The sequence below is a fragment of the Podarcis melisellensis genome (assembly GCF_964234715.1).
Source record: "Podarcis melisellensis genome assembly, chromosome: 4".
NCBI classification, from domain to species: domain Eukaryota; kingdom Metazoa; phylum Chordata; class Lepidosauria; order Squamata; family Lacertidae; genus Podarcis; species Podarcis melisellensis.
Window position 1 is genome coordinate 26818894 of NC_138531.1, and position 12598 is coordinate 26831491.

The 12598-nt window shown below is 41.6% G+C and overlaps 1 protein-coding gene across 3 annotated transcripts in view; it reads left to right on the top strand.

Annotated features, from left to right (window-relative positions):
• The window catches only part of ATP11A (ATPase phospholipid transporting 11A), a 120619-nt gene that overhangs the window by 76898 nt on the left and 31123 nt on the right, over positions 1-12598 (top strand). For all 3 annotated transcript variants that reach the window (XM_081908165.1, XM_081908166.1, XM_081908164.1), the window contains exons 14-21: positions 1479-1642; positions 2711-2782; positions 3087-3160; positions 4408-4511; positions 5053-5234; positions 9531-9782; positions 10549-10723; positions 11932-12034. In XM_081908165.1, the coding sequence (XP_081764291.1) occupies positions 1479-1642; positions 2711-2782; positions 3087-3160; positions 4408-4511; positions 5053-5234; positions 9531-9782; positions 10549-10723; positions 11932-12034 (1126 nt within the window). The remainder of the gene's footprint in view (positions 1-1478; positions 1643-2710; positions 2783-3086; positions 3161-4407; positions 4512-5052; positions 5235-9530; positions 9783-10548; positions 10724-11931; positions 12035-12598) is intronic.

A 12598-nucleotide genomic window follows, 5' to 3' on the forward strand; every position in this document is an offset into this window, starting at 1 on the left:
TAAAGCGGACAAAAAAGTGGGTTTCCAGGAGGAAAAATCGAAATTAGAGACAGAGTTGCTAGAGCCAAAATCTAAGTTAATTTCGAGAATGTACAACTTGCTGCTTAAATGGAATACACAGGATGAGATTGTTAAATCCTCCATGATAAAGTGGGCACAGGATTTGGGGCACAACATTATGTTCGAAGACTGGGAAAGGTTATGGAACACCGGAATGAAATTTACGGCATGTAGTGCCCTGAAGGAAAATATTATGAAAATGATATACCGGTGGTACATGACCCCAGTCAAGCTTGCAAAGATATATCACCTGTCTGACAACAAATGTTGGAAATGTAAAGAGGAGGAAGGGACATTCTTACACCTCTGGTGGACCTGCCCGAAGGTGAAGGCCTTCTGGGAGATGATACATAATGAACTAAAAAAGGTGCTTAGATTTACCTTACCCAAGAAACCGGAGGCCTTCCTCCTGGGCATGGTGGACCAGAGGGTGGCAAAGAAAGATAGAATTTTCTTTATGTATGCTACTACAGCAGCAAGGATCTTGATGGCAAAGCACTGGAAGACACAAAATCTACCCACATTGGAAGAATGGCAGACGCAGCTGATGGACTATATGGAACTGGCTGAAATGACTGGCAGAATTCGAGACTCGGGAGAAGAAGAAACGGAGGAAGTTTGGGAAAAGTTCAAGGATTATTTGAAAAAGCATTATAAGTTGTATGAATGTTAAAAAATGCTCCTTTTTAGGAAATTACAGCTTCAGCATCGGAAAATTTTTGAATTGGAAAATAAGGTATAACAAGACAGAAGTGGTGTAATGAAATAATTTTATTGTGTTGAAACTAAAAATTAATGGATTTGGACTGTAATGTTTAGAGACCAGATATCACGATAAAATGGAAGACATATTATTATGTTTAAAATAAGTTAACAAATTGCTGAGGTTTTGAATTGATAGAGAATGCAGTGCTCGGAAGATGGGGGGAGTCTATTAGATCTATGGAAATATGTATTTGGAAGTTGGATTTTGTATATTATAAACTTAATAAAAATTATATTAAAAAAAAAAATAATTTACCAAAAGAATTTAGTGTGTGAACTTAAATAATGCATGACAATCTAGTCTGTTCAGCTGCTACTGTTACATGTGCAAAGTATTAAATTTTGTTGCTAATTCCCTCGGAGTTGAAAATCTGTATTAGCAGCATTCTTCCTGGGAGCCCGTGTGGTGTAGTGGTTAAGAGCGGTAGTCTCGTAATCTGGGGAACTGGGTTCGCTTCTCCGCTCCTCCACATGCAGCTGCTGGGTGACCTTGGGCCAGTCACACTTCTCTGAAGTCTCTCAGCCCCACTCACCTCACAGAGTGTTTGTTGTGGGGGAGGAAGGGAAAGGAAATAGTTAGCCACCTTCAGACTCCGTAAGGAAAGTGAAAAGCGGGATATCAAGTCCAAACTCCTCCTCTTCTTCTTTATTAGGACAGAGAAGAACTCTTTTTCCGTGCTCTGTGCCTTTGTCACACCGTTCAAGTGAAGGAAGATGACAACGTGGATGGGTTGAAGAAAGCACAGCTGTCAGGGAGGTCTGCCGTGTATATTTCATCGTCCCCTGATGAAGTCGCTTTAGTTGAAGGGATTCAGAGGTATGGACCATAATGCCTTTTTTCCAGTTTGTGTAAGTGCTGAGACTCGTTTCCTTTGATAGTAACTCCAAAGGCAGCCGTTGGGGAGAAATATCTTTGTGAAGGTGTCCCTGAAGTGAGAGACGTGCTGAGGGTAAAATGAAAGTAAGGAGGACACAAGAAATGGAGAGAGAGGGGGAGAGGTCAGGCCTAACTGTGTGTGAGGTGTTGCTGAATGTCTCTGTTGAAAAATAAACATTACTTCTGCTTTCTCAAACCCGGTTACTGTTACTGGAGAGAATTTGTGTGGCTCGGAGCTGATAGAACTATTAACATTAGTAGAAGGGGGAGGCATGCAGGGCGGCAGCGGCAGTGGAGAGAGCATGGACAAGAAACAGAAAGGTAGAATTTCATTACAAGGTACAGCACAACAGCTGTACAGCTTTACAGGCCATATGTGTAATGGGACACTAAAGACTACTCTGCTATTCCTGCCAGCACAATATTAGAGCAGGTGGTCAAAGTGAGGGAGTGTTTTGCCTTAAGAGCTTTGAAGCAGGTATGTTTTGCAATGGGAACATCTTGGATTGGGGCAGGGATGATAACTTATCATATGGGGATAATCTACTCTAATCAGGTCCAGATGTCTGTAGGTCTAGGTACTTCTGTGCCCATATCTTTTGGGGGGGAAAAGATTAATACCATTCTCATCGTATACTTACTTGATTGTTGTCATTTGGGTGTGGTGAACATGCCACAGATGAGGTACTTAGGTGTGTCTGTATGTCCATGCAAGAGTACAGGGGGAGCCAAAAGTACAGTGTTTTTGGAAAGCGGTTGAAAGTAATGGTCCTGAACTGTAGGAGCAGCTTATGTGGTAGGATTGTTCTCAAAACATTGAAATGAGAAACAAAACCACAGAGAAATCTTGAGCCAGCTTGAGCAAATAATAACTTGTGTGATCTGTAAATGAAATTTAGAGAAGTTTGTTTCTAGTAATACACAACCCATCGCACAGTTCAGTCTACTGTAAACTTGGTGGCATACAGTTGTTGTAACTTCTGATGTGTATCTACGGTTGAATTTCAGGCTTGGTTACACCTATTTAAGACTGAAGGACAATTTTATGGAAATCTTGAATCGAGAAAATGATATTGAAAGGTAAGTTGTGCACTGTTGTCCTGTACATAAGTATGTTTTGTCTTTAATGGCCTTTTAAAAAGTTAACTTTGAGAAAAACACTTTGCTTAGTTGATTGTATGGTTTATTACGGGGCTGATTTGCAAGTCTGTCAGTTTGGATTTTGAGCCAAGGGTATGGAGTTTAATGAAACACTTTGTTTATCTCACAGGAACCATGGATTTACATCTGTTTTACTCCGTGTGTGTGTGTGTGTGTGTGTGTGTGCGTGTGTGTGTATAAAAACGTACGTTATTACAACATGTCCTTGTTTTTCCCCCTTTAGGTTTGAACTATTGGAAATCCTTAGTTTTGATTCTGTAAGGAGACGAATGAGTGTGATAGTTAAATCGGCAAAAGGTACTTAAAGAAAAGAAAAAAGTCTAGTCCCTAAACTCTTGGGAACTTGTTTTAAGTCTGAAATCTATTACTTATTTCTTAAATTTATATACTGCCCTTCATCCAAAGATCACAGGGCGCTTTATCACATAAAAATACAAAATGAAAACACAAAATACCTATCATAACAACAACAACAACAAATACCACCCCCCTCCCACAAACACATTTTAAAGGCCATAGACTGTTTAATCAGCCAAAGGCCTGGTTAAAGAGGAACGTTTTTGCTCCTCACATAAAGATATGTAGCGAAGGCGCCAGGCAAACCTCCCTGGGGAGAGCATTCCACAAACAGGGAGCCCCTGCCAAAAAGGCCCCGTTCTCACCCTCCAGACCTATTGTGGAAGGGAGTACATGATGAAGGGCCTCAGATTATCACAGATCTTTTGCTCTTTAGCCTGTCTTGCTTTTTGCTGTTTTCTACTATTCCATCATATTTTCGAATACAGTCACACCTTGGAAGTCGAATGGAATTCTTTCCGGAAGTCCGTTCAACTTCCAAAACATTTGGAAACCAAAGCATGGCTTCTGATTGGCTGCAGGACGCTTCTGCAGCCAATCGGAAGCCGCAGAAGCCCCGTCAGATGTTCGGCTTCCAAAAATAGTTCGCAAACTGAAACAGTCACTTCCGGGTTCGCAGCGTTAGGGAGCCAAAACTAAGCTGTTCGAAAACCAAGGTACGACTGTAGTATGCTTGTAATTTTGACTCCGTTTAATTTGAGTCCATTTAATATAGAGTGTGATAATTTCCAAAAGCTGTTTCATAAGAAGACTTTTTTAAATATTTTGGCAGCAAGGGTTCTGAACCATAGACCCAAAGGGGAGGGATCATGGGAGTGGTTGAGTGCAAGGATACCAAAGAGTGATCAGTTCTAGGTTTTTATTATTATTGAGGAAGGCTTACAGCAAAGCAGCCTGCTAGGTCTTCTAGCCTTTGCAGACCCAGGGCTTATTAGTCAACGCATGTGCAACCAAACCAAAGACCCGGGACCTTGCTGCATTGTCTGTCCTGCATCTGCAGAGGCTAGGAGACCTTTGCTGAAAGTCTTTTAATAATACTAGAGCTACTGGTGTTTTTGACATCCTTCTTTGATATCCCTGTACCCAGCCACTCCCCTGTGCTATCCTTTGAACCTGTGGTTCAGAACAGCAAGGGCTTTATCTGCATTTAACCCACTATTAAAATTTTGTTTTGCTTACATTTCCAGGAGAAATATTTCTGTTTTGTAAAGGAGCAGATTCGTCTATTTTCCCCAGAGTTGCGGAAGGCAAAATAGACCAGATTAGATCAAGAGTTGAGCGCAACGCAGTGGTAAGATCAAGCATTTGGCATTTATTATGTGCAAATTGTGTGCATTCAAGGCAGAAAGCTGCAAAAGTCAGTTTGTAAGGGCAAACTCGTCTAAATAAGGGAATGATGGCAAAGTGTAGATGAGGAAGTCATCGTTGTGTTGACATCTATTCTCCTTCAGTGCACTTTTTGTGAGAGGTCACACACACAGCATAAATTTTTAGAGACACCCAAGAATCTTGTAGTTCTGCTTGCCACATATGGGTTTTTGATGGAAGACATAGTTGGTTTGCCCTCCTCTATCAGCAGTATTTTCTTTCTTTCTTTTCCCAAAACTGTAGAGAAGTTGGGTTTCCAGCTTTCTCATAGCCTTCTCCAGAGGCAACATTCAAGTTAACCAAATTGTTGCCTTGCTCAAGGCAGTCGATAAACTTGCATTCTAAGCTCAAGTCAATTAAACCACTAAACGAGGCAGAAACCTAAATTATAACCTGCAGAACTGAAAATCTCCAGAAGACTTTCACTGAACACATCTCTATGCTTTTAAAATAATTTCCTTTAGGAGGGCCTGCGAACGCTATGTGTAGCGTATAAGAAATTCACCTGTGAAGAATACGAGAATGTGCAGAAGCATTTGCAGGAGGCCAAACTGGCTCTTCGGGATCGGGAGAAGAAACTGGCTGAGGCATACGAGCAGATAGAAAAGGGACTTATCCTGCTTGGTGCTACAGCAGTTGAAGACCGGTTAGTGCACTTTTTTTAATTTAAAACATATATATATATATATATATATATATATATGCTTTCGTAGATTTTCACGGGTACAGGAATGTAGGTTTTGGTGTCCTCGGGTGTCTTCCCGTGTAAAAGTTGGGGTGTCTAGGCGACGTTTCGACGAGGTCTCACTCGTCATCTTCAGGCTGGTGCTTTCGGCTTCTTGTTACTGGAACAGAGCAGGATCTCAGTGTTTGAGTTCCTATAAATACTGTTGAGGGGGTGTGGTGTATAGCCTCCAATGTTCTGGGCAGAGAGGAAGTTCCCAGGCTAGTGTGCCTTTTCTTCTTTTGTTCCTTAATTACTTGAGGGATATCTTGAGTGATTTCTTGAGTGATATCCTGAGTACCACTTAGGTGGGTCACCTAATGACCTAAGTGGTACTCAGGATATCACTCAAGAAATCACTCAAGATATCCCTCAAGTAATTAAGGAACAAAAGAAGAAAAGGCACACTAGCCTGGGAACTTCCCCTCTGCCCAGAACATTGGAGGCTATACACCACACCCCCTCAACAGTATTTATAGGAACTCAAACACTGAGATCCTGCTCTGTTCCAGTAACAAGAAGCCGAAAGCACCAGCCTGAAGATGACGAGTGAGACCTCGTCGAAACGTCGCCTAGACACCCCAACTTTTACACGGGAAGACACCCGAGGACACCAAAACCTACATATATATATATATATATATATATATATATATATATATATATATATATATATATATAATATTTCCATTTGAACAATCCAATAAAAACCACATTAAAACATCTTTGGTTTAGTTGCACATGCGTTGACTAATAAGCCAATATGTTTATAATCCTTCTTCCCTGCACATGCAGCCCCTTCCCTCCTCTCTTCGTGGTATGCCTCTTTTCCCTCTATGTGCCTCCTAAATCTGTTCTGCGGTTTCCCCCTACCCTCCAGATCAGATTTGGGGATAGCACGAGGGTAGGAGAGACAGGGAAGTCCCCTGATGTTAACTCAAAAATGTATTTGAATACCTCCCTATCTAATAAACTATAGTTTCCCATTTTTTTCTCTGACCAAGAAAACGGTGGTTACTATGTTCAGACCACACCAGGATCATGAACATACCGTACTTTTCGCTCTATTAGACGTACCTAGTTTTTAGGGGAATAAAACAAGAAATAAGAAAGCAACGCAAAGCATCCTGAGCTAAGAGGGAGTGCTCCTCCATCTTCGTTCAGGAGGCTTTGCAGGGCTATCCCTGAAGCCAGGAGAGCAAGTGGGATCGGTGCACACCGATCCCTCTTGCCCTCCTGGTTCCAGCGAAAGCAAGCCTACTGGCTTTCCCCCCACTTCCCGCAAGAGCCGTGCGCTCTTTAAAGGGAGCACGGCTCTTGGAGGTTTTTCTGGGAGCTCTGTCCCTTCCCCCACCTCCCAGAAAAGCCAGGGATAGCTACGCGAAGCCTCCGCAGGGCAGCGGGATGAAGGCTCCCCGTGCCCTGCAGAGGCTTCGCGTGGCTAAGCCAGAAGCTTGAACAGCCAGCAGGATCGCAGCGCAGCTGTCCTGGCTTCTTGCTTGGCTGCGTGTGGCTAAGGCTCCCCCAAGAGCCGCACTCCCTTTAAAGAGCGCGCAGAGTGTGTGTGCGGCTCTTTAAAGGGAGCGCTGAGCAGAGCCTCCCGCCTGCATTCGCTCCATAAGACACACACACATTTCCCCTTCCTTTTTAGGAGGGGAAAAGTGTGTCTTATAGAGCGAAAAATACGGTAGTTTGAAAACTGGATTAAGGCCCTGGTTTCCTCAGAATCTCTTAACCACAGTTTTCTGATTTGAACGATACAGACTTCCTTATCAAGGCGATGAGAGCTGCATGCAAGGGCAAAAGGCTCATACGTGTCTCAGTGAGACACAGTTGTCTGTAGAGAGCCCAATTTATTTATTGTTTGTTTGTTTAGATTTATGTGCTGTGTTTCTACCACAACAGTGGTCAAACCGACATGCAGCCAATACACAATAATGTAAACATTTCCTAAAATAGATTTAAAACTAGTTAACAAACCAGAATTTGGAATCAATGGGGTGGTACAGAGCTGAAAGAAAAGAAACCCTGTACTTGTCTAATCCTTCTTAACGGATTTTTGCAAGTGTCCTTTCTCCCCCTCTCCTAATGGGGGAGCATCCTTTCTGCCCCACCCCCCACTGTCCTGCCAGACCCATTAATCTCTTCTTAGCACATCTGACTCAATAACGGTCTTGTGGAGGCGTTTAGAAGCAGTATTATAACAATTAGTAGTTTACAATGTGGCCACACAGTAATTAGCAGCACTACGAGCTGTTTCCACAACAGAATCTAATTGTACTGTGAAATGGCAAAAACCTCAGAATGCGTTGCACTGGGATAAAAGAATCTCTAAACATTATTATAGTTATAATTATAATATATGCATATTTATTTAATACCCCGCCTTTTCCCTGACAGCAAGTTTTCTGGTCCCAGTTATTAAAAATAACAACCTACTCCCAACTCAATAAAAATGAAAGCAGGAAAATAAAAGACTATCCTGCGCAAACTGGGCAAGGCTTCCCACTCGTACATTGCATCAAAATGTTCCCACTTCCACCATGTGTATTTGCCTCAATAAAACACCAGGGACCAGATGTTATTTCACACTGTAAAAGAAACAAGGATTCATTGATAATAGGTAGCCCCACTGTCTCTCTGGCATTTAACCTTCACTAGAAATGGGGGGTCATTAAAGTCCATTTCCATTGCTCTCCTGCGGCCACACAAACTTTGGTTGAGCTTCCTAAGAATACTTGTAATGTGCACTCAGTTTCTGAGTCAAACTGTGTCCACGTATCACTACTGCTGCCTGCTGCGTGGCGTAAAGACAGGAAGTCAAGTCCATGGTTAGTATTTGTAGGAGCAAATACTAACCTGCTTCTTCATAGTTGCAGCCACTGCCATCATCGTTACTCAGCGGTCTCAATACACATTGTGATTTACAGAGCTCTGTAAGCAGTAAAAGTCCTGTTATGTACTGAAGTTCTCACCCTGGGCCAGCAGGGGAATACTGTAGATAGTTTTCACTCAGGTCCACATATGCAAATAAGGAATTGAAAGTGACGTTCAGTGATTGGATAGTTACAGAAAATGGTTACTGTTGCGTTCTAGTGGAGCTCTATATAAGCAGGCTGGCTGAACCCTTCAGTTCAGTTCAGTTCAGTTCAGTTCTGGCCTGTGAATAAACAAGAGCTGTTTGAAGAATCGCTGTGTCATCTGATATGTTCACCCACAACTTAACAGGTTCCTGACCTGAAAAGCTTGCAGTCTAAATTTGAATGGGAAAGGAAAGAAAAGGCTACAAAAGGATGATTACGAACAAGTGCAGTTGTTGTGTTTGCTCAGGTTTGGTTTTGTAGACCAGCCCTTAGAACGAAGTTCCTTTTCATTGTTTCAGGCCTCTTTTGCTGTAGTCAAGCTAAACTCAGCCTAATAGGAATAGAAACATATTGTTCAACCTGGAATGTATAGATTTAGCTTGCTTTCTATCTGTCTTCCTCACCCACCCCCCTTTCATAGACTGGTTCTAATTTTTATATTTCTGGAGCTACCAGGTTTGAACCCGGGAATATACTGATTAGCTGAAAACTGCAACAAGAAATGGGTTCTTTCTTACCAATTACCTTGCTATCAGTGCAGCTAGAAGTGTAGAATAAAAAAATTATTTATGTTCATGTGTGGGGTTCAGGAAATGCCCACAAATACTTTTCAGTGGACAAGACAACCAATTTTTATTATTTGCCTACCTAAGCTTTTGTTAAGTTACTACAGAGACCAAATTAAAGCCAGTATGACATAGACAGTGTTAGTATCTCTTGGTTTCAATCCTAAAAGATTAAGATTCTAACAAAAAATTTAATTCATTTTCAAACTGCACAAAATGAGACTGAGTTGTGAGCAATTCAAAGGCTTGCTGTATCTTGCCAGTTTAACTAAAAATGGCGTAAATTGCTGTGAAGCATGATTATACAGTATGTGCTTTAAAACAGACAGGTAAAGGGCACTAAAATACACTGCAGCTCCTCTGGACTGCAGCATCTGAACCCTTTAAATCAACGGAGAGAAAACTATTGAGTAAATAAATAAATAAAATATTGCATGACAGCAAAGGCTTCTTAAGTCCAAACTCCTTTTTACCGCCATGTTTTCCAATATGATAGAAACCTTTTAGTAAGTGCCCTAAATTTTTAATTTAAAGTTTGTCAATAATTATTTGTGATTGGTATCTCGAAGATTACAGGAAAAGGCTGCTGATACAATCGAATCCCTGCAAAAAGCTGGCATTAAGGTTTGGGTTCTGACGGGAGACAAAATGGAGACTGCCGCAGCTGCCTGCTACGCCTGCAAACTGTTCAGAAGAAGTACTCAAATACTTGAGTTAACTACCAAGAAAATAGAGGAGCAGAGCTTGCACGATGTGTTGTTTGATTTAAGCAAGACTGTCCTAAGGCACAGCGGCAGTTTAACAAGGGACACCTTCTCAGGGTATGTATAAAGTACAAATTCAACCAAAGTCAAAATTTGCATCCTTTTTTTGGCATTGGTTCAGTGGCAGAATTGGAAACAGCTTTTAAAAAAACATATATAGATATACCATATTTTTCCATGTATAAGACGCCCCCTATTTTTGGGGCCGGCTCCCTCGGCCAATAAAGCGAGACGAGCGCCGCAACCCCAGAGTCAGCCACGACTGGACCTAATGGTCAGGGGTCCCTTTACCTTTACCTTTTATCCTGTGCAACAAAATTGGAAATTGAGGGAATAGATTTCTTGTGAGAGTATGCTAGTGCGTAGAGGGAACAAAAACCTAGTGGTGGGGTTTCTACTCTCCACGGTGGTAATTGGAGGCAAAAACAAGATTGCTGTATCAAGTTAGTTACTTCAAATGGCAAGAAATCTAAAAGACGGTATTCAACCAAATAATCCTGTCAGCGCAAGGAATGGGACTTTCTCCCCTCTCCTCCCCCTGCACGTCTCCCTCCTCTGTCCCCAGATCTTCTCCGGAGGGTTGGGCTAACAGAGAGAAGAGAATTAGGATGTACAAGAGGGGAGAAAAGAGGAAGAATGTTCCATTGCACACTGATAAATCCTTGAGCTTAAGGAACCTTAGCCTTAGCCCTATGTTACATGCAACCCAAAATACCCTGAGTGTGCTGCATTTCAGCATGTCTTTTGAAGCGACTGCTGTATAAAACATGGTTGGTTAAACTGCAAAACCAGCATTAATTTGTGTATTTTTGTCACTCAATAGGCTTTCAGCTGAAATGCAAGATTATGGTTTAATTATTGATGGAGCAGCGTTATCATTAATAATGAAACCACGGGAAGATGGGAGCTCTGGTAACTACAGAGAGATCTTCCTTGAAATCTGTAGGAACTGCAGCGCGGTTCTATGCTGCCGCATGGCTCCTTTGCAAAAAGCACAGGTTTGTGTTTCGCGTCTTCAATTACATGACAAATGTATATTTATATAAATATTGAAAGTCTCCGTGTAATGTGTTGTGTTTAAATACCCACCTTCCAGTGATTGATAATGGAAGCAAAAAATGAAGAAAAAAAACAAGGAGAAATGAGTGAAAGAATTTCTGAAAGAAAGCAATTAGTTAATGGTACATTAAAATGGCACCCTGCTGTGCCACTGATTTATGTATGTTTCAAGCAGATTTCAGGGATTGACATGCTACTTGGAAAAGAGCTCATTTAACTAAGGAAAAGTGCTGTATTTTCAGCTGATGCTACATTGTGAGGCTACACATTAACCTCACATGGAAAGCTGTTATTTCTATTTCCTTGTGTTTTTGTGTTTAGGAAATAAGAATAGGTGTGTGTTGGAAATTCTTTTGATTAGGCTTTTATCAGTAGATAATTGGAATAACACTGGAAAGATATAAGGATGGCAGAAAGAAAACAACTAGGCCCATCTTGGGGCCTGTTCAGCCATTACTTTCCTGTAGAAAAGCGAGATCTGCCTCTTCCTCTTGCTGTGGAAAAGAAGTACAGTGGTACCTCAGGTTAAGTACTTAATTCATTCCGGAGGTCCGTACTTAACCTGAAACTGTTCTTAACCTGAAGCACCACTTTAGCTAATGGGGCCTCCTGCTGCTGCCGCCGCGCCGCCAGAGCACGATTTCTGTTCTCATCCTGAAGCAAAGTTCTTAACCTGAAGCACTATTTCTGGGTTAGCGGAGTCTGTAACCTGAAGCGTATGTAACCTGAAGCGTACATAACCTGAGGTACCACTGTATTAAGTGAACTGGGTTATGTTGCCGAATGAAGTATTTCCCTGACTGCCTAATCTGTTATCAGAAAGAATAGAGATTTTCTGCCAAGTAGCTGTGGAGATAATCTGTTCAAATAAACATCATACAGTTATATCTTTGGTTGTTATTTTCTCTCCATGGTAAAGGAAGGGGAATTCTGAGTTTTCTTAGAAAGTAATGTGTGAACAGGCCCAAATGCCAGCCTGTCTGTTTCACTACTGCTTGGAAAATAGAAGATTCCCTGAAGTGAATGTCCTTTCTTCTTACTTGGTTCAGTTTCCACCACCGCCAAAATATCTAGCAAGTGGAACATTGAGCATAATGGTGCAGTTTAAAAACATGTATGTAACATTTGCACCTTTCCCCCCTTCCAGATTGTAAAATTAATTAAATGGTCAAAGGAGCATCCAATCACGTTAGCAATTGGTGATGGAGCAAATGATGTCAGTATGATCTTAGAAGCACACGTTGGCATTGGTAAGTGGATTGTTATGGTCAAGTTTAAAGTCGTCATCATCATAATGTAATATTGAGTCACTGGTTATTATGGTCCTAGTACTTTGTATCATTGCCATTGTTTCCTTCAATCTATTGTGAAGGAGTATATACCGTATTTTTTGCCCAAAAGACTCACCTTTTCCCTCCTAAAAAGTAAGGGGAAATGTGTGTGCGTCTTATGGAGTGAATGCAGGCTGCACAGCTATCCCAGGAGCCAGAACAGCAAGAGGGATTGCTGCTTTCACTGCGCAGCGATCCCTCTTGCTGTTCTGGCTTCTGAGATTCAGAATATTTTTTTTCTTGTTTTCCTCCTCCAAAAACTAGGTGCGTCTTGTGGTCTGGTGCATCTTATAGAGCAAAAAATATGGTATTTTTTCCCATCAGTAGCTAAGTCCCCATTTCACTGTTGGGTGGAAGATACTTTGTGAGCAGCAGAAACATCCTAAACATTAGGAACAAATGATTCTTCCTCAGTTTATGATGATGGAGAGAGAAGATACTGGCTTGCTCTGAACCTGCTAACCATAGTTTCCCAGTTCAAAC